The sequence below is a fragment of the Cervus canadensis genome, chromosome 25 (genome assembly GCF_019320065.1).
Source record: "Cervus canadensis isolate Bull #8, Minnesota chromosome 25, ASM1932006v1, whole genome shotgun sequence".
NCBI classification, from domain to species: Eukaryota; Metazoa; Chordata; class Mammalia; order Artiodactyla; family Cervidae; genus Cervus; species Cervus canadensis.
Window position 1 is genome coordinate 48759808 of NC_057410.1, and position 22068 is coordinate 48781875.

General features: G+C 37.2%; 1 protein-coding gene across 7 annotated transcripts in view; it reads left to right on the forward strand.

Annotated features, from left to right (window-relative positions):
• NAP1L1 (nucleosome assembly protein 1 like 1) overlaps positions 1 to 10466 on the forward strand; it is a 36850-nt gene extending 26384 nt beyond the window's left edge. For 4 of the 7 annotated variants that reach the window (XM_043446368.1, XM_043446374.1, XM_043446367.1 and 1 more), the window contains 12 exons: positions 201 to 342; positions 580 to 660; positions 1347 to 1475; positions 2642 to 2713; positions 3508 to 3647; positions 4082 to 4227; positions 4322 to 4341; positions 5650 to 5772; positions 6523 to 6552; positions 7064 to 7114; positions 8122 to 8193; positions 8879 to 10466. In XM_043446368.1, the coding sequence (XP_043302303.1) occupies positions 201 to 342; positions 580 to 660; positions 1347 to 1475; positions 2642 to 2713; positions 3508 to 3647; positions 4082 to 4227; positions 4322 to 4341; positions 5650 to 5772; positions 6523 to 6552; positions 7064 to 7114; positions 8122 to 8157 (970 nt within the window). In that variant the 3' untranslated portion in view covers positions 8158 to 8193; positions 8879 to 10466. Of the gene's footprint in view, positions 1 to 200; positions 343 to 579; positions 661 to 1346; positions 1476 to 2641; positions 2714 to 3507; positions 3648 to 4081; positions 4228 to 4321; positions 4342 to 5649; positions 5773 to 6522; positions 6553 to 6786; positions 6883 to 7063; positions 7115 to 8121; positions 8194 to 8878 lie in introns of those variants that run through there. The other 3 variants (XM_043446372.1, XM_043446371.1, XM_043446370.1) reach the window with 2 other exon arrangements.
• The last annotated feature ends 11602 nt before the right edge of the window (positions 10467 to 22068 follow it).

A 22068-nucleotide genomic window follows, 5' to 3' on the forward strand; every position in this document is an offset into this window, starting at 1 on the left:
TTGCCAGGAGAGGCCGTCCCATGGGCAGAGGAGCCTGGCAGGCTGCAGTCCATGGGGTCTCAAAGAATCGGACATGAATGAGCCTGCATGTTGCTAACTATGAGCGTCATTCACTAACTTTTATGCTTCAGTTTCAATATGACAAAAGTGACTTGTGTTTTACTATGATGCTGTATAACAGATGTTTTCTAACCTTTCAGCTTGCCTAGGGTAGTTAAAAGACGAGTGAATGCCCTTAAAAACCTTCAAGTTAAATGTGCACAGATAGAAGCCAAATTCTATGAGGAAGTTCATGATCTTGAAAGAAAGTATGCTGTTCTTTATCAGCCTCTGTTTGATAAGGTAATGCTTTCTAATACTTTATTTATCTAAAATTCAAGAAGATAATAAAGCTTTGGAAATAAAAACAAACTTGTTAGACCTCTCAGCAAAATGGTTATTAAAGATATTTGGGAAGACTATCAGTAATAACAGTTTAGCTTGTGGTTTGAAGTCATTAAATCTATGAGTGTTAATGAGAAACAGTTTTTAGCTTGGATGCCAGAGTTTTTACGCAAATTTTTTTTTTAATCATTTCAGCGATTTGAGATCATTAATGCCATTTATGAACCTACAGAAGAAGAATGTGAATGGAAACCAGATGAGGAAGATGAAATTTCGGTTGGTATTATCTTTAGTATGTTTTTATACTTTGGGAATTTTTTTTTATTGTGAGATGGATATGAGTGCAGATGAGCCGCTGTTAGCCTGGCACTGTCTATACCAAATTTACTTTTTCCTTGTATTTTTATAGTAATTAAAGTTTATAGATTTATATAAACTTTTACTTTGAACTTCCTGATGACATACAAAAGGATTGTTTCCATTTTTCGAGTGAGGTGGAGGCTTCTAAGTGGCCTGCCCACCTTTATAGATGGCAGAGCTGTGACACAGATCTGGTGCCCTGTTACGTGATCTCATTTCTCCAGTGTTCATGTTTTAACCTTGATTAAGAGAATATATTTTAATTAAGAACACCAGTGAGTGAGGCAGTAAACAAGGTTTATGTTTCTTTTGCTTTTTCTCTTTACTGTGCTTAAGTCTTTTCTTTCCATGAAGCTGAAATTGTTTTCTCTACAGCTCACGGTCCTAATAGCTTTCTTTTGGGAGGGATATGGTATGGTAAGTATTTGTAGAAGTAAAGATTTGCTGTGGGTAACAGCAGTGTATACACAATTAGACTAGAATTTCTTTGGCTGAATGTTAGAATTAGTCAGTTGAAGGTTTGTTGGGTCCTGAATGTAAAACATTTTATCAAGATGTCTAATCTAGATATCCAGCACTCATTAATGCTGTCTTTTATTAAGGAGGAGCTAAAAGAAAAGGCCAAGATTGAAGATGAGAAAAAGGATGAAGAAAAAGAAGATCCCAAGGGAATTCCTGAGTTTTGGTTGACTGTTTTTAAGAATGTTGACTTGCTCAGTGATATGGTTCAGGTAATTTTATTCATAAAACACCAGTTTACCTCAGTGAGTAAACTTGTGAAATGTAAATGACTGTGATGACTGGTCTCTGTATTGTTGACTTTTATAGAATGATTGCCTTTGAGGGGAAAAGAGTGCTCCAAGGCTTATGGGAATCTTAGTTCCCCGATGAGGGATCAAACCTGGGCCCTTGACGTTGGAAGCACAGAAACCTAACCGTTGGACTGCAAGGGATTTCCCAAATATGGCTTTCTTTTGAAAGAGCTGTTATTGGTAGAAGGGGAATTGCAGCTTTGATTAATGTAATCAAATAGATTACAATTCATTTCCAAAAATTAAATAATGAAACGGTTTCTTAGATAATTGCTCATTTCACTGTAATTCTCACATAGCCCTGTGCCTTTTGGTTTTAGATGGCAGAGTATGGAGGTTATGGTGGGTTGTTCTGATTGTCTCACCAGAGAGACCTTTTTCAGCCTGAAACTATTCCAAGGAATATTTGCATTGTCAAAGAACACTGTAAACATACGTGTGTGTGTGCATGCCCAGTTATATTTAAGTCTTTGGGACCCCATAAACTGTAGCCCACCAGGTTCCTCTGTCCATGGAATTTTCCAGGCAAGAATACTGGAGCGGGTTACCTTTCCCAGCTCCAGGAAATTCTTCCCGATCCAGGGCTTGAACCTTAGTCTTCCTGTGTCTCCTGCATTGACAGGCAGATTCTTTACTTACCTATTTTAATAATTGTCCTTTTCTCTGGGAAACCAATATAGATGTCACCTTAGGGAAACTTTGCCTCTCCTAATCTGAATCATTTCTTGGGCCACTTTCATCTGCATTATTACTTGTTACCTTATATTGTGATTGTTGGAAGTTAATGTCAAGAAAAAGAAACTATCTCAAAACAATGACAGCTTATTGCATTTCTGTTTTTTACTAAGGTAGTAAAGGAACAAGAAGCAACTGGAAATGGTAGCAGTTATGATCAGGAAACATTTTTGAACTAGCTTCAGTATAAGGCATAACCTGGAGAGTAAATCTTAAGGTTCATAATTATACATAAAACATCAATAAAATGTCTGTCGGTTAAATGTATATCGTCCAGTAGAAGAACACTAGTCTTAAAATGCCATTTAGATACTCGTTTTGATTTTTTTTTTTTTTTTTTTAATTTAAAGGAACATGATGAACCTATTCTGAAGCACTTGAAAGATATTAAAGTGAAGTTCTCAGATGCTGGTCAACCTATGGTAAAAGAATCTTGAAATATTTCCAGTTTTGTAGCATTAGATGTTTACAAAGTAAATCAATGGAACTTTATAAAGAAAGGTGACGTTCAACAATTAAACAAGGGAGTGAGAAGAAATTGAAACTGATATTTGGTACTTTGAATTGTTAGTCAGAATTAAAGTTCTCATGGTGATAGTTGTGATGCTGTATTTATTCCTTTTCCTCCCTCTGATTGTAAAAATCGTCCCATTTTTGATACTGAATTAAAATGTTTTAAAAATAACAGCAAAGTAACATGAATAAGAAAATGCTTATTCTGTATTGAAAAACATGTTGGAAAGTAAATAGAACAGAAGGTATTAGAGGGTCCTTACTTCTTCATTACAGAAGAGCAGCCAACTGCTTTTCCCTGAAACCATCAGATTATGGAAAGCATGGGCAAAGGTTCTGTGGGCTCAGGATCTTACATTACACATGCTAAGGTTGGGCCTTTTCTCTGTCAGTCTAGGACTGGAAGTCCTCTGGGGAGATGGGGAGATGGAGGGAAGAAGGGAGAGATTGTTCAGCTGTACCTAACCTATTTCATAAACACGTTACTAAACGGTGTAAGCTGAACCAAGTTTTGCTCAGTTTATTTGGTGCCATATTTTGCTTTTAAGGTAATTTGGGATTTACATGACTTTTTCCTGGAATAGGACTTTGTCACTTAAAATTTTATGTTTATAAAAGTCATAGATTAAGCTTTATTTACTAAAGCATTGAAATTTTATCATGTAAAAATTTAATATAATTTTTTTTGTTTTTTTTTTTAAAGAGTTTTGTCTTAGAATTTCACTTTGAACCCAATGAATATTTCACAAATGAAGTGTTGACAAAGACATATAGGATGAGGTCAGAACCAGATGATGCTGATCCCTTTTCTTTTGACGGACCAGAAATTATGGGTTGTACAGGGTGAGTTTCATTTTACTACTTTAATAGAATGCTACATCTATTTTTGTTTTACTTATGATTTGTGATATTTATTATTTTCTAGTGTGTCTGCTTGGTACACACATACATACATAGTTTATCTCCAAATATTTCAATAAAATTTTTCTGAGAAGGGCTTACCAATTTTTGCAGGATTCTCCATGGACCATAATATTTTTCCAAAGGAGTACACATTTAAATGTATTATACTGTGAGTTTGTGGTAATTATAAACATATTTGTTGCAAAAATTTGTTTATAAATAAAAATTTCTCTCTATACTGCTACAGAAAGAAGCACAAATTTTCCCTCTAAAATTGGAAAATAAAACATTTACTTAAAAAAATGTCAACTTTCCAGCAGTTGAAAGTAAATGTGTTAATTGTGATAGACATTCTTTTGCCTTTGTTTTGGAAGGTGCCAGATAGATTGGAAAAAAGGGAAGAATGTCACTTTGAAAACGATTAAGAAGAAGCAGAAACACAAGGGGCGTGGGACAGTTCGCACTGTGACCAAGACAGTCTCTAATGACTCTTTCTTTAACTTTTTTGCCCCTCCTGAAGGTAAATAGTGCTTTACTTTGAGTATTTATGGTTGTTTTATTATAAGCTCTGTGTAACTTTTTACTCATTTGAATTTCTTTTCTCAATTTTGCAGTTCCTGAGAGTGGAGATCTGGTAAGCTGAATTGTTTATTTGTTGAATTGTTCACTATGTATAAAATTAAAGGACTGTATATAAAAAATTAAAAGACTGGTTCTCAAATGTGAGGAGTGGGAAAGTGGCTGCTAGTATTTTGTACTGAGGCTTGCAGTGCAGAGAAGAGGACCTTTACACATCTGAAAAATTGCTCCATTGAAAATGCTGTCCTATCAAAAAAAAAAAAAAATGCTTTTGCTGCTTCCACTGAGAAATGGTGGGAGGCTAAAGATTTTCTTTTCTTTTGAGACTTGGAAATACTGACATGAGGGATTCAAGTTTTCAAACTATTAAGTTTTCTTCCTTATTGAAAATGGAGTTTAAGTCATTTATACTGTTTACAAAACACTAACCACATTCTGCTTAGATTTCTTTCTGTGGTTATTATTCCAGTAGAAATTTGGTTTTATATATGTGATCATATAGCTGAAATGTGCTTGGCATACAGCCTGGAATGAGGAATAGCCTTAAAGAAATCTATACATGGAGTGTAGGCTAGACATGTTTTGAATTTGGCCTAAGTCTATTACCAAGTATTGATGGTAACAAAAAACAGTCTTGAGTAGTTATGGATAGAACATCTCTGTCTGGGATTAGAATTTTTCCTTGAAAGTCTTCTCCCCTAACCCTTTGGTGTTTTGTTGTTGTTACTAGAGTGGATTGTGTTAATGGATCAAAAATAAACATTCAGGATTTCACAGAATATTTACTCATTGTTTAGTATCACAGAATTGGAACTTTAGTTTTATGGAATAATTTTAAATTTGAATGTCAGCAGCATTTCTATGCTGTACTTTGCCGTTAAGTAGTAATCTGAGATTGACTTAGTCTTTATCAAGTAGGACTTGGTGACATTTGGCACTACCCAGCTGCTTGGATAAGTCTCTTTCAGAAAGTATGAAGTGATCCTCTCTGGTCTATATTATGTGCCATATACATAATTTTATTTATAAGAGCCTAAGTTCGTTACTATTATTCCATTCGGTGTTTTCAATAATATCTTTAAAAGAAAATTGAGGTCATATAGCAAAGTTGCTATTGTAACTTTTAAACTAGAGGAAACTAAGCAATGATCAGTAGGTACACTGACCTCCTAACATTTTCTTTTTATTAAAAACCTGTAAACCTGAGGCACATGTAGATGACTATTTGATCATGCACACATGAGCTAGTTTTAAGTGTTTAAAGTGAAGTTGAGCGTTTCTATGAATGATTTAAACCGAGCAGTCCCACATATTTGAGATTTAGTAAGTTCATACATTTTGTGCGTCTGTTTTTCTTTAAAAGGATGATGATTCCGAAGCCATCCTCGCTGCAGACTTTGAAATTGGTCACTTTTTACGTGAGCGTATAATCCCAAGATCAGTGTTATACTTCACTGGAGAAGCTATTGAAGATGATGACGATGATGTGAGTGAATCTGAATCCTGCAGTGAAATCCTTTGGTGCGGGTGTGGTAGTCAGAACTGGTGAGAGGTTTAATGAATAGATGGAGCTGTTAAAAAGCAAGACAGAATAATTCAAAATTAGGCTGATTACTTACATCCTTTTTGGTAACTTTTTTGAATTGTTTTAAACAGATTCTGTTAGAATCTTTGTGCTTGGTTTATTGTAGCTTTTATTTTCCTACTATTAGGAAGGCTACTTTGCAATAGTAAAACTTCAGTATGTTGGGTTAGTCTTGTAATTCCATTACATGTTTTTGACCAAACAAATCATAACCTTGGACATTTTTGAATTCTGATATAAAAATCTTTATTAGAAAGCATAGAATTTTTATTCATAGAAATACAAAGGAACAATTTAAGGTAAAAATAGGATGTTCTCCAATATTTTGGACATCTTTCTTGTTAAGTGGCAATCATTCAAATAGGCTTTAGGTCCTTTTTTTTTACATACTGAAATATTTACAGTCATAGTTACCTGATCATACTTTACCCATGATTATCCTGTGTTCTTTATTTTTAAGTTGTCAAGTTTAGATCATAGCACTGAGCTGGGTGATTCATGTAGCTATTGTCCTTGTTTTAATCAGTTGCCAAACGAAGTATTTTTTCCTTTTTTTAGACATTAGTGGATACAGTGGTGGATATTAAGTAAATGCTACTTTCAGATGTTTGTTAGCTTCATTCAAACGTCATCTTTTTTTCCCTTTTTTAGTATGATGAAGAAGGTGAAGAAGCGGATGAGGTAATGTTTACCAAATGAGCAAATAATTCTCAGTTTAACACATTGAGAAGCAAATTGAGTGACTTATGTATTCAATTGGTATATTCATTATTCCATGATATGGGATAAAAACGTTTTTTGGAAAAACGTGGTTTTAGAATTCTACATCCAAGCAATGTATGTATGAGGTTTCAATAAATAAACTGCAAAACTCAGAACACTTTTTTTATTTCAAATAATTCTGTTCTGCTGCAGGGTTATCAGCTCTTTGAAGAAGTCAAAAGCTGCAGTAAACTTTTTCAACGTTGGCTGCAGTAAATCTTTTCAATAAAACCTGTCTGGATGTCTCAAGTTGTGTTGGGAAATTTTTCATATTAGAAGCTTTCAAATTAAATTGCATTGTCACCAAACTCTGTAATCATGAAAAGTCTGTTGACTTATAGAGTAACTTGTACTAAATTCTCCCTACATTATGAGCCATTTCTTCCTACTGTGTACCTACTTCATGGATGCATTTTGAACTTTAATATAGGAAGGGGAAGAAGAAGGAGATGAGGAAAATGATCCAGACTATGACCCAAAGGTGAGCAAAATTAGTGCTGTTTTCTGTTCAATTTAAGGCAGGTTGAATATGAGTTGATGTTTCTGAATATAAAGTTCCTTTTTGCCCATTAAAGTCTTTAATAAATCTCTCCTCACTGGCATATCAACAGTACGAGTAATTTCAATACCTTTCTGAAGAAACTTTATTTTTGGTTCTGACCTTAACGTTTTTCATAGTTTCAGCCTGAATAGCCCTAGGATTCTATTTTAATGGTGCCTTATGCTATAAATATATATAATGCAAAAAAAAAAAAATGGTGCCTTATCTTGGGGCATTTTTAAGCATTCAGAATTACTTAGCTGGTGTTTAGGATGTTTTCTCTCCAAAGGAAAGCTTATTAACAGTTTTTAAATAATCTGAATGCAGGAGTGCACAGAAACAGGGGCGCAATACTATTAGGTTCTCCCGGTCACCTCTTTTCTCCACATCCGAGTCCTAGTAGGAGGTTGTCATCTCAGGGTTAGTAAAGGACTTTATCTCCTACAAAATGCTTGGTTTGTTAACAGGATTCACTAGAAACTTCCACTTTCTCTTTAATGCATTTATTCATTGGCTTATGCTATAAAATACCCAGAAGACGCTTTAACCTAGTCATCAGGTAAGAGAGGGTAGTTAAAAAATCAAATATTCTGACATGTCTGAATTGGTCTTAACAGCTAAATATGAATGAAATTAGTATTTTTGAAAGGCAAAAACAATTGGTGATATGACTTAGAATTTGTTTGACTGTTTTAAGATTATACTTTAATGTGTTTCACTTTATGGAGTTCATTCTACACTGTAAAATTCGGACTTTGTTTCAGCATTTTCGTGACTCTGTAATATTTGAATGAATAATTTGCTATCATTACTGTATCATTTTTTTTTAATTTGGCAAAAATTTTGACGGAACAGTGAGATAATGTGATAATTAAAATAATTATTATTGAAAAATTACCTGAAGCAGATAGAAAAAGATAGATTGACTTGTTGTTTTCCTTTAACAGAAGGATCAAAACCCAGCAGAGTGCAAGCAGCAGTGAAGCAGGATGTATGTGGCCTTGAGGATAACCTGCACTGTAATAGCCTAAACACAACTCTTATTTACTTACAGCCTTATGTTTTTGTATTTTCTTGGTAGACTCAGAAGTTTTTTTTAAAGGAAAGGAACTGATATTTTAAAGACCAAATTTGTTCTACTTAACATTTTAACTAGTTTTTCTGCCAGCTGCATCGAATGCACAGAATCTCTCACGCATGTTCGTCCGTTGCTATATAGTTTGGTTCTTCTTGGAGTATTTTTATCGTGTAACTGTTAGATTAAAGCTATGAAAATGAACAGAACTGTGAAATGAACTAGATTTTTTTGTCTTGCTAAGTTTTTTTCCTGAAGAACCAAAGTATTTTTTCAGCTGGTTGAATGGGTTTAAGTTTGCTTGCAAGAGCTGTGCCTTTCATTACTTTGTTACAGAAATACAATGACTTACATTAAGACAATTCATCATTTAAAAAGCAAAACTTGTCAAGTAAAGTATATGGTTAAGAATTTCCAGTAAGACTACACCTGATAATTTAGATTAACAGGTTTTTGTATGTCAGGTGACATTAGTTACTATAAGAAAAGCTTATTAACTAATAGTGTGGTTGTTGGTTATCATAGGGAGGTGAATAAAACCTAGTATTTTCAGAAGTTATGCCTCATTATTTTTAATTGTACTTCTAAAATTTAACCTCCATTAACTAAGCATCTTTTCTTTGTGGTAGGATCTACCTTCTGCTTTCCTGGAAAGGATGAATTTACATCATTTGACAAGCCTATTTCAAGTTTTTTGTTTGTTTGTTTGTTTGCTCATTTTTGTTTTTGCAGCCTAAAATAAAAATGTCATATAATTTTAGTTCTCGAAAGATAATGTCTTAATTTTGTACTAATTCAGGTAGAAGCAGAGGCCTAGCTTTAATTATGTACCCAGTTTACCATATTACTGAAGAAAAGGGTGCCAAATTTGGAAGAGGTACTGCTATATCTACTAATAAGAAAGTATTTTTAAAAAAGATAAATTCTTAAAAGATTTAATGGTTCTCATAGAAAGAGTAAAAGGTTAAATTCATTTCCTTTGGTCGTAACTAGACTGAGGGCCCCGAGCCTTACAGTCAGTTCCAGTTCTTACTGCTTAAAGTGTGTCACTACTTACCCTTGCCTTTTGTCTGACTCTGTATTAAAATGGGTAGTACTGTTGACTCAACTACCTCACAGACGTGTTAAGGCATATTAAGTTAAAAATTTTATGAAATGTTTCTCGGTTGCATTAAAAACTCAAAACTTTGGACCTGTTGTACCATAAGTATGTGATAGTCAACATCTTAATTATACCAAGGCTTGATATGAATAGTTAAACTGGTAAACCAAGTATAAGTACCTTTATTCTGGATCCAGTTGGGCAACATTTGTAGATCTTTGTGTGGCTCCTATTTTAACAAAAGTAGGTAATGAGCAGCTGTTTCAAGGGGTCCTAGGATTTTTTCCAGCTATTTTAATTGTGACTATATTGTAGTAAATACTACAGATGTCATGGAACTAAAGTGGAAATAAGACCATTGTTAGAGGCGGAAAATGCCATTAAATTAGGGACTGTAGAGCCACATTTAAAATACCTCAGGCTAAATACTGTTACTTTTGGGGATGAATATTAAAGGTTTGACAGAGTGGACTAATTGGGTTATAATTATAGGAAAGCCTAGAATTCCTGGTTTTAATAAAATTACATTGGGCTCATTTTTAGAGGTGATAGAGCTTCTGTTTTAAAAATTTAGTATTAAGGTCTCAGAATATAAACACATTTTGTTATTTGTATAGTACTGTCCATTCCTCCTGAGATTTTAAGTACCTACTGGAAATCCTTAACCAGTTGCAGTAGTTCATAAAAAATGCCATGAAAACACCTTCTGTTTTTCCTCTTCATTTTCAAAATGATTTTGCTTGTTTTAATTAGACATTCTGCAGTGATTTTTTTTTTTGTACCCATAGCTCATTTGAACACAGCTTCTTCTGAACTAAAAAATTTTAATCTGAAGATAGAATCCCATTTTTAATGAACTTAAAAGTAGCAGCAAAACTCTTCCTTTAGGAAATAGCAGTTGCCAAAGTGAAGAGATAGATAACTATTTCTTGTTATATTGGGGGAATATGGTCTGCAGAGGAATTTTTTTTTTAAATAAAGTTGGAGTTTCAAGGGATATCAGTGTTCATCAATGCCATCTCTCCAGTTTCAAGATGGTTCTATTCCATTTTAGAAATTTGACATATGTAATTTGAAATCCTTAATAAAATTTGCATTTAATTTTATAAAATGTACTGGTGATATTTTGGGTCGTTTTTGAAAAAGAATGAGTATATATACTTTTTTTTAAGAAGAAGAGTGAAGATATTTTAGGCTATTCTGTGCTTAGGTCATGATGGCCTGTAAAATATGTAATTTTAAGAGCAGCCTCCCAAGCCCTGCTAAGTGGAGTTTGTTTGGAAGATTGGAAAGGAAAGAATTTCATGTTCTGCAGATTATGCTTTCAGTTACTACAGATGTTCTTGAGGCCCTTCGGATTCTGTCTTTACATTTTCAATTTCTACTTTTCTTTAGTCCAGGCTGTGACTACCAAAAAGTTCTCTCATTTCTTTCTAGAAATGGTAAAATCCCATACGAATACCTCCAAAATAATACACTTAAGATTTTTTTCTATTTTTATGGTTACTCAAATATGGTAGTAAGCAGAGAACAACAGTTCCATAAATGGATTAGGTTTTCGTTTAACATGGCTCTCTGAAAGCAACCTAGTTCACTGAAGCGGTATTAGTATTTATGTGACATAAAAATGTCTTAATTGGCTTACATAGCAGTACTTTAAAAAATGGGATTCTACCTCTTATTTCTTTTTAACACATTTAATAGCAACACATAAACCTTAAAAGGACACATTAGACTTGAAGAAATATTTTCATTCTGTGAACAGGTTAATGGTATTCATTGGTAGATGATGAGGTCTTTAAGATAACTGAATTAACTGTTTATATTACTGCTGCTTGTAAAAACCATATGACTTTGTGGGTTATCTGAGTTGTAGGCCATTCCCATCACTGAATAATAAAACTTTTGAATTGTTTGTGAAACCTCATCATACCATGCAGAAATACTAAAACTATTTACTATTCAGATATTCTTTGAATGCTTGGTTTTAGGGCTTGGTTTAGAATTTGAGTCCTATTTTTAATGAGTTAGTCTTATAAAAATTTTAGCCTTTATATTTTTGACTAAGTCAAGCCAAATGTTTTAAATGTACAGAATTAATGGATAGTATAGAACAAGCATACATTCTTTATAGGAACCTTAGGAAAAAGAAATCACATGCTAATGTAGTTTTTAATCTTCTGCACTGTATATATAATTGTGAACTGGATTTTTGTTTTGAAAATACATGTTTATAATTTAGGTAGTTTGCTGCTTAAAGCACTAAGTCTCTAATAGCTGAAAAGTAAATGTAAATGAAAATGGTGAAATTAACATAGATATATATATAGTGGTGATTTTGTATACTAGTTTAAAAGTCCAGATGCTAAAAATTTAACTTGGAGGAAAAGCCAAGTTCTTGGACTAATTAAGGATTGCTTACTGACTTCAGAGAAATGGGAACATCTTTGTTGGGATGTGGAATTACTTTTAAGGATAAATGTTTATTAGGAAAGTTGATGTATTCAGTTAATTATATTTTCAAAAATACAATATAAGCTGTATCTTTTGTTCAATTTGACATTATACTGTACTTTGTTTTTCAGCTTTTTAAAAAATTGAGGTATTGACTAATTTTCTCAAGTGTGGAATAAATAAGAAATGAAGCCTAACAACTTAGCAACAATAAATTGCCAGCAGGAAATAAGTTGGTAATCATATTGCTTAATTTTCACATTGAAAAGTGATAGTTTATAGCTTTTGTAGAGCTTCATTATTTTGAAACTCAGCACCTCTAGCCTCCCACCTGCCTGGCCTGAGCAGGTGCTATAGCCTCGAGCGCTGCTTTCCCTGCGGTTGGCGGGGCTGCTTTCCCTGCGGTTGAGGCCGCCGCCTCTGCCTCGCGCCCTGTGAACTGCCTGCTGCTCAGCGGTCGCAGCCAGCCGTGGGCTGCAGTCCGGGCCTCAGGAGGTGAGCTCGCGGGAGGCCCGCTGCTGCATCTGTTCGCTTCTGCCACCCTGGCTCCTCAGAAAGGCGGTTTTAAATTTAGAAACAAGTAACTGCGTATAAGGGCTGAAAAACGCCAGTGCCAGAAGCGGACAGGTCTCATATATCAAGAATTAGTGGTGGTAATACTCAAAGTGTTTTTTATTCATGAACTTCAGGTAGTTGTGGTTTAGAAACTTTGATGGAGTGGTCCTGTCTGCTAAAACACTCAAATCTTGTGCTTTTAGCTGGGAGCACATATCTGTGTAGCAAGGGATGGAGGAGGGTAGAGCGGCTGAAGGTGAGCAGGGACCGGGAAGGTCCTGAAGGAGGGCTGTCCTCAGCGCCTGCCAGGCAGCACGGGAGCGGGAGGCTTATGGGGACCGAGCCATGGGTGGCTCCAGGCGGTGACGCCGCCGAGGACGGCTTTAAGACATGCTGTGACCGGGCCAACTGTGAAGAACATTGGGGCTGGTTAGAGGCTAGGACTAAAGTTAGCGCAGTGTGTCAAAGTAAGGGGAAGACAGGCTCAAGGCTATCTGCAATGCATCTGCTTAAATTGCCAGGTTGCTTTTTGTGGGGGAGCCTTTATCAATATTGCAACTTTTAACTCTAAAATTAGAATCTTTAAAAGAATTCCTGCATATTCTTTGACACAAAATCACCATTTATTGACTTTCGACATGGTTCTAAATTTATGTATATATCTTTTTCCTAAGCTATTTGGCAATGTTGTAGACATTGTGCACCTTTATCTCTAAACTGTGTTTTCAGTAGGATGAAATTCACAGTACAATTAATCAAAATCAGAAAGTTTTACAACATACAATTCATTTTGACGCTTAAATCATCTCAGGTTAGATCAGTGGTATCCTTTGACAGCTGGTCCCTGTGTGCTTTCTGGGTGTCCCATCATTTGCACACTTGCATACTTGATAGCTCAAAAAGATTTTCTGCACTTCAATCTCAAAACTCATCGCTAAGTCATGTGTGACCCCATGGACTGTGGCCCGCCAGACTTCTCTGTCCAAGGGGTTCTCCAGGCAAGGTTGGGTTGCCGTTTCCACTGCCCAGGGGATCTTCCTTGATCAGGGATTGGAACCCATGTATGTCTCCCGCATCACGTGCATTGCAAGCAAATTCTTTACCACTCAGCCACCAGGGAAGTCCTTTCTGGGTTTATCATGGACTTTCTGGTCCCACCTCTGAAACTGGCTGTTTTCCCCAAGGACTCCTGGTTCCCTTCATTGGGAACTATACTTGGAAACCAAGTCTAGATGGTGAGTTTGCTTGTTCCTGGGATGTTCTTTTTTCTAGGTCCTTTCAGGTGACAGTCTGAGGAAATATAGTAAAACCTTAGCACACACTGAAACCTCAAAGTTAATCCAACATATTAGGATTTTATTCTAGCCTTACTCTAGTAATTAAAATTGTAATTACCTTCGAACAGGTAGGGTTGGTAATAGCTGATCCAGCTGGGAATTATAGGTGAGGTTGCTCCATAGGAATAAGAAACCATGAATAAAAGTGGCTCAGACTAGACTAAAAACCTTGCAGCCCTAAACAAGTACTGTAATCATCCATTTTTAATGAGTATGGGAATAAAGAAACAGTTGATACATTGGGTAGTAGAATGGTTAAATAGTTTGGAGTTCATTTACCGCTTGTTCTTTCAGCTTCATTGTTTTGATGCATTGTGGGCACTGAGAACACATTTATTGAAGTAGTGCAAAAGTACATAGAACCTGATAGACATGTTTTAACACATCATGACACAATAAACGTGTCTCCTAAACATAAGAAAACCTAGAATTTGGTTTGGATCATCTTGGGTAATTGATTCTGACAGTTTCAAAATTAGGTTTGTTTTTTTTTTCTGTTTTGATGTTTGGTTGGTTCTAAAGGCAGAATGGCTCTTGGCTAAGAGGTGGCCCTCCTTGGTGTACAAAAGAACCCTGAGACTAAGACTGGATAATAAATATAAATCTGTGTCCCCATTTTGAGGGGTTTTTGTTATATAAAGGTAAAAATAGAAAAAAATAATTTGTTACCCTTACGTAAAGTCAGTTTTTAAAGTTAATATTTTTTAAATGCTGATTTATTTCCCTTTGTTAAATCCAGAAATCATATAGAGTAAAATTAAATGAAGTTTTGTTGATACCTCTTGCTCCAAAACTTCCAAGCTGTTGTGACTCAGCCCATCCGACTCCATCCCTAACATTTATTTCCCTTGATTCCTGGACGTGGTGGGTGGACAATGAGACGTGTCTGTTTTCAGTCCAGATGTGGTTTTAAACTTGGATCAGGCTTGTTGTCTTTGCTATTCAGTTGGTTTGGTGAGTAGACCCAGAATCTTTAGAACAGCTTGAGTGTCAGCAACCCGTCCTGTGTAACTTGTATTTGTGTTCTGTTTCAGTTATGCCTGGCTGTCTTTTCTTTCACTTCCTTCTACTGAGTCTTGTGTGTGTTTATCTCATTAGCTCAACAGTCTCTTTTTTCATTGAATTAACATGTACTTTATTTGGTTTCTTAGTTCTTACCTGGTTTTGACAGTTCAAGAACTACTGTAGGAATGCTTGTTTACTACTGGATTCCCTAACTTCTGATCTGGGGCCAGGAAGATGATAGGTGTACAGAAATTTTTTGTGCAACAAATGCATCAAACAACTAGGGTTTATCTGGTCGCCTACCAGTTTACCACCCATAATACTGAATGGGGCCATGTAGTAGATGAAGTGATTGATTCTCAGTTCAGTCACTTCAGTCAGCCAAGATGCTCTAAGATCCTTTGTAGTTGTCACGTTTCTGCCTACTGACTACATACTGACTTGTTTTGAGAAAACCAGTAAAACCACAAAACTAGGCTGTGTATATTCTGTCATCTCAGTGGGAGTGTGGAGAGTTGAATCAATGGTGGTTGCAGTTACCTAGTACTATAATACGTAACAGAACCACTCTTCAAATGTAGAGCATCAGGATTTCTTTTTGCTGACTGCGCTTGAGTAGTTCATTTTCACTCTACAGAGCATCAGGGGGCAGCTTGGAAGGCTGGGGACTAGACTCAGGTGGTCAGTGCTGGATGGGACCTCATCTGGGATGTGGCCAGAACCCTTCCTGGACTCCGTAGCATGATGGCTGGGTTTTAAGAATTAGGCAGTTTTATCCTTTCCAAGGCCTACCCTGGGAAGTCATCTCTTCAGTACTCTTGGTTACAGTCAAACCTACCGAAGTTTAATGGAAGAGGTCTCAACATCTTGCTGGAGAAATGATAAAATTTGGGGAAGGTGAGAGGAACTGGAATCTTGTAGTGACCATAATTTGTCTTTAGAAAATACAGTTGGCTATAATAGTATTGATAAAAGCTGCAAAGGTTTCCCAAATGTGTTAAAACATGAAGAAAGGTTAAATTATATATTGTATGCCTATTTATGGAGAAAGAACATTTTACTTTATCATACTGGACTCAATTTGAATTTATCTGGACAATCAAGATTAGTAAGGTCAGACATGGTAGCTCAGGCAGTAAAGAATCCCCCCTGCAATGTGGGAGATCTGGGTTCCAACCCTGTGTTGGGAAGATCCCCTGGAGGAGGGCATAGCTACCCACTTGTATTCTTGCCTGGAGAATCCCCATGGACAGAGGTTCCTGGCAGGCTACAGTCCATGGGGTTGCAAAGATTACCAGATGTAGACATAATTAGGTCATTCTGGATCATGATCATGTCAAGCTTGATTGGTAAAAGAACCTTAAATGCTAGGTATAAATGACCATAAAGTTCAGTCACCAAGTCCTGTCCGACTCCTTGTGACTCCATGAACTGCGGCACGCCAGGCTTCCCTGTCCTTAAAATTTTTAGCATAATTTCTGTTGTCATTTCAAAAGTCCACTTTTTAAAAAAATTATTTTATTTATTTTAATTAGAGGCTAGTTACAATATTGTATTGGGTTTTTGAAAGCATCCATTTGCCACTAATAACTAACAAAAAGTTAGACATCATTTCTCTGTTGTTGATGTTCAGTTGCTAAGTCATGTCTGACTCTGTGACCCCATGGACTGCAGCATGCCAGGCTTCCCTGTCCTTCACCAACCCCCGGAGTTTGCTCATATTTATGTCCACTGAGTCAGTGATGCCATCTCACCATACCGTCAGTTCAGTTCAGTCGCTCAGTCGTGTCCGACTCTTTGCGACCCCATGGCTTGCAGCACACCAGGCCTCTGTCCATCACCAACTCCCGGAATCTAATCAAACCCATGTCCATTGTGTCGGTGATACCATCCGACCATCTCATCCTCTGCCGTACCTTTTTCCAGCCTTCAGTCTTTCACAGCATCAGGGTCTTTGCCAGTGAGTGAGTTCTTTGCATCAGGTGGCCCTTCAGCATCAGTCCTACCAATGAATATTCAGGACTGATTTCCTTTAGGATGGACTGGTTGAATCTCCTTGCAGATCCGTATGCAACCACAACATAAAGTATACATTTCTCTTCAAAGGATGGGTGTGATCTATAGTTAGACGTTCAGAAGGAAGTTTCATTGCTGTACTGTTTGTTTTTCAGACTAGGTAAGACTTTGCATTGTAAATCTTCATCAGCATCTTTTTTTAAAAAAAACCCAAATGTGTATTCAGATAATTAAGATAAGAGGAATAAGGTTTTATTTAATACTAACACTTGTTTGAGGATGGTAATTCCCTCTCCGTATGTAGGATAAAAGTTAAACAACAGGGTTGCACAGTTGATCTGTATTGGAGTCTGTTTGATGTCAGTTTTTTTAGCCTTTATCTGTGTTCTCACCTGTGTGAGTTTCATCCTCTGCTTTGCTGTGCTTGACACTTGGCTTCCATCTTTACAGTTGGCTTTCTTGTCTGAAATCGCTGCTGCCACTCTGACCCATGATGTGCAGATTTTGGACAGCAGGGAGCGCTAAAGGAGGCAGAATCCACCTGGCATCCAGCTGTCCTAAGGGATGAGTGATCAGTGCTTCCAGCATGGGGGGTGGGGTGGTGGGGATCTGGTTAATGCTGTAGACCCTGGGTATCTAAAGCCAAAGTGAAATTTGTGAGAATGAAGGCTGGGATCACAGCCACATCAGCTGTGCATGCTGAAGACCTTCAGGTGTAGAAAAGGATTAGGGATATGCTGGAAAACAGGAAACAAGCAGCTGCATTTTGGAAGCAAGTAAACCAGTTCCAGAAAGGTAACTTAGGAGCACAGCCTGAGGATGACTTCTGACTGGAGTCTTATCCATCATCCAGGGCTTTTCTTTTCACTTTATCCTAGCAGTGTTTTTCCTAGAACCCCTGCTTGCATAAGAGAGATTGAGACAATGACTTAAGCAAAAAGGTAAATAGAATCTCATTAGAAAGAAGAACTAATAAATGTTTTAGTTTCTGACCTGTTAAAGGATGCTGAGGAGTCACGAGTTGTGTGGCGATTTTGCTGTTGCCTCAGAGATGAGGGTTTGCTTTTCCTGATAGGCTTAGTGGCAGTGTGTAAGCTTGCCATAAAAAGTTCTATCTTTTGGTTAAAAAAAAGTGTTTTTTAATCTTTCTGAGCCTGGCCATGCACAGAGTTCTCTCTTGCTCTTGGTTTTCTGTTGGTTGCCCTGTCATCTTTGAGCCATCCTCCATCTTCCTATCCTTGGTCTTTAAAACCCAAGTTCTGGGGAGGGAGGCGGGAAAGGGGGATCAGGATGGGAAACACATGTAAATCCATGGCTGACTCATGTCAATGTATGGCAAAAACCACTACAGTATTGTAAAGTAATTAGCCTCCAACTAATAAAAATAAATGAAAACAACCCTCCCCCCCAAGTTCCTCTTCTGAAGTAACTGCATTTTATCGCATCACCAAAGCAACTTATGTCATTTTTTCCCTTCATCCTTAGATTTTTGGAGTTACTATACTCACTGTTTATACCTTTCTTCCTCTACCACCTAAAAAAAGCCTTTGCTCATTTACTGATTTACTCATTTTTTGGCAGGTACCAGTAATGATCAAACAAACATCTGTTGTCAGACTATGTGCTATGTTGGAAAAGAGGGAGTTCCCTGTGTAATTTAGCCCCTTCAGAGAGGTTTGCAGACTGGCTATCCATGAACTATTTGAGTTGTAAACAACAGAAGCATTTACCCAGTTTGGGTAGAATTGGACTTAGAACATTAGGTGTTTAAGGCTCTTACTGGAAGTGAAGTCGCTCAGTCGTGTCCGACTCTTTGCGACCTCATGGACTGTAGCCTACCAGGATCCTCAGTCCATGGGATTTTCCAGGCAAGACCACTGGAGTGGGTTGCCATAGGCTAATCTGCCAGCACAATTGCTTCCACTGTCTGCTGCTGGAATGCCTGGTGCTTCCTACAGCCCCTCTGTCAGAATTCAGAGCATCATCATCATCTTGTGTACTCATGTAGGCAATGCAGAGCTGAACGTCTGCTCTGTTTCATTCACCTTATATTTCCATTTATCACTTGAAAGGTATTATTACTCTAGTAAGTGTCTTTAATGAGTACCAGATTCTCCTGGACTCAGGTGCTGACTGTCTTCAGTAAAATGTCTTTAGCCTGTGTACCGTGTTTTGAATGTTAGTGTATTTCCAGCCAGAACTAAGTCTCAGCTTGAGCGCTGTCAGTTAGCACTTAACCAGCAGTCTCCACGAAGATCACTGTGCTCCTAGGTACAATGATGATAGTACTAACCGTAAATATTAACTACTTGGCAGACTGGAAGTAGTGCAGTATGATTAGGAAGGAATTAACTCAGCCTAAAGAAAGCTAAGAGGTGGGATATTCATTGGAAAAATGAAATGTTACTAAGAAGAGCAAGACAGCACAAGTAGACATGTGACAAGCTGAGCAGAAGGAATTGTAAATGCAGGCAGGGCTTTAAAGCCCCGGGGAAAGCTTCCCATGCTAGAGCGAGGCGTTCGGGTCTTTCTTACATGAGTAGCAGATGGAGTTGTTTCCTATTCTGTGAACAAATATTAGCAGTGCAGTATATTAGGATTCAAATGGTTGGATTCAAGTGGTATTACAAGAGCATAAGTGAGAAATGAGAACCTAAAAATTAGGTTATTGGCAGAATAGAAAAGACAGAGCTGATTGATAATGCTGTCTGTGAACTGGTTACAATAACTTGTGAATTACTGTTGACTAGTGTAACTTGCTCTAAGCTGTGTTAAACAAATTGGACACTAGGAGGCACAGTTCATCAATTTACGGCAAAACGGGAGGGAACTAGAGGGCCACATCTGTGAAAACCGGATAGCTCTGTATACAGTCTTAAGAGTTGTTTGTTAAGCTTTTCAACTTGCCATTTCTATACAGTATTTTTTTACTGAGTAGAGTGTTCTAAAATGAAGAGATGAATGGTTAAGAAATCTAAAATGCAGTCTGAATGTGGGCCTTTATACACTGATGAAGATGACCTGACTTGTACTTTCATGATTTACTTGGCTTTTGCTTTTAACTGTTTCTTAAAAGATAATTTGAACTCTATCCACATCTTCACTAATGACATTTTTCATGAGTTTGTTTATATTTCAAATTAGGAAGTCTATAGATTAAAAGCTTTACAATCCGGTAATCAAGTAAACACTAAAACTAAGTTCTGTTACATGTCTTTAAGCCAGTATTGATTAGTGAACTTTTAAGCAAATATCTGACAGCCAACTAAGAGACTGCTACCAATTCTGTTCCATTACTGTTTTTTTTGTTTTAAATTATTCTTACGAGCAAACAATGGGCTTCCCTGGTGGCTCAGATGGTAAGGAATCCATCTGCAATGCGGGAGGCCTGGGTTCGATCTCTGGGTTAGGAAGATCTACTGGAGAAGGGAACGGCTACCCGCTCCAGTATTCTTGCCTGGGGAATTCCATGGACAGAGGAGCCTGGTGGGCTACAGTCCATGGAGTCACAAAGAGTCGGACATGACTAAGCGACTTAAAAAAAAAAAGCAAGCAATAGTATGATACATAAATACCTCTCAATATTAAGTTGCATGTTGCTCGGTAAAAGGTTTGTAGGACCTATTTTAGATAGCATTTGTAGATTATAAAAAAACCCACAGTGTTAGTCACTCTGTTGTGTTCGACTCTCTGTGACCTCATGGACTCTAGCTCACCGGCTCCTCTCCATGAAATTCTCCAGGGACTTCTCCTGGTGGTCCAGTGCTTAAACCTCTGTTTACACTGCAGGGGGTGTAGGTTCCATCCCTGTTTGGGGAATGAAGATCCTGCATGCCACACTGTGCAGCCAAAAAATAACAAAAATTATTTACAGAAAAAGTTCAGAGAGGCTTACCATGTATAATAGTAAATCTATTTTTTTTTTTTTTTTTTGTAAATCTATTTTTTAAACTAATACCAAATACATGTATTAGTATGGCAGGTTTTAGAAGTTCCTTTCATAAAGTTTTCTTACAGTTTGACAACTTTAAATAGGATGCATTATGAAAATCTGTCAAGTATTTGAAGACATTGATATTCTTTTTATGACAGATATGGGCTTTTGTGTCAACTTAAAATTTCTACATGTGTTGAATTGCTGTGTCAAGAAATGTGTTAGGTGATCAGGATACATCAGAACAATGATCTTTGCCCTCTTGAGGAGCTTACGTTGTCTAGGAATGGGAACAAAAATAAGCAGTAGGCATTATAAATTATTCATTATGTTAGGAGGTAATACTGATACATGCTATGAGGAAAACTAGGAAATTCGTGGTTGCAGTTTTAGAGTGATTATGAAAGTCTTCATTGAAATGACATTTGAGCAAAGATGAAGAAAGTGATTGGGATGACTTAGAGATTATAATATAGATGATAAGACAAGGGTAGAATCAGGGAGGCAAGTTAGGAGGCCATGGTGGTAGTTCAGAGGAGAGGTGATCAGGGTGGTAATGAAGCAGAGAGAGATGAACAATATAGATGTAAATTGAAGGCATAACTGATGGGATTTCTTGACTGAACTTGTGGTTTGAGTACGGGAAAGGAGTCAAAGGTTCATGCAAGGCAGGCATGCTTCTAAACACTTGCCGTCCTGGGGTAAGAGTGCAATGGAGACACCAGTGATTTAAGATATTTAAAGTTCATTGAAAACATGTCCCATGTTACCATTTTGCCAAATACACCTTCGTAAGTATATGTAGAAGGCCAGGTTTGAATTTTAGATCGTTAAAAGTCCTGTGCCAGAACCTTCCTTACAAGCAACCTGGTCCTCTGCCTGTGCCCCCCCTTCCTTCTCCTCCCATCCCTGCCTCTGATTTGAATGGCAGGGGGGCCTCATGCACATTTGTGCAAACACCTTAGCCTGCATGCTCGAAATCTGTCCACTTCCCTCACACACCAGTGCACACAACAGTGATGGAAATCGCCGAGGTCATTTCGACAGGGTGCTTGGAATCCTGAGTACCTGGAGCGTGGTCTAGTGTGAATATGAGTTCCAGATAGATGTGCAGTATTGGTTCTCCAAAGCTCCAGGCTTCTCACTTTGTTTTAAGGGCAGCACCACTCCATGGGTTTTGGCTTGAGCAGCTGTACAGATAGAATTGCTGTGTACCGAGAAGGGATTGTAGGTAGGTGGAACAGGTCAGGGGGAGGAGATATGCACATATTTGAGGTCTCTGTTAGACACCCAATAGTAGAGGGAAAAAGGAAAAATTCAATTTACAGTAACCGTGGCCTGGAATATATAAAAACTGAAGGGGATTTTTCACTGCAGGTATACTAACAAGCGAAGTCTCTTTTTTGTGTGTGTGTG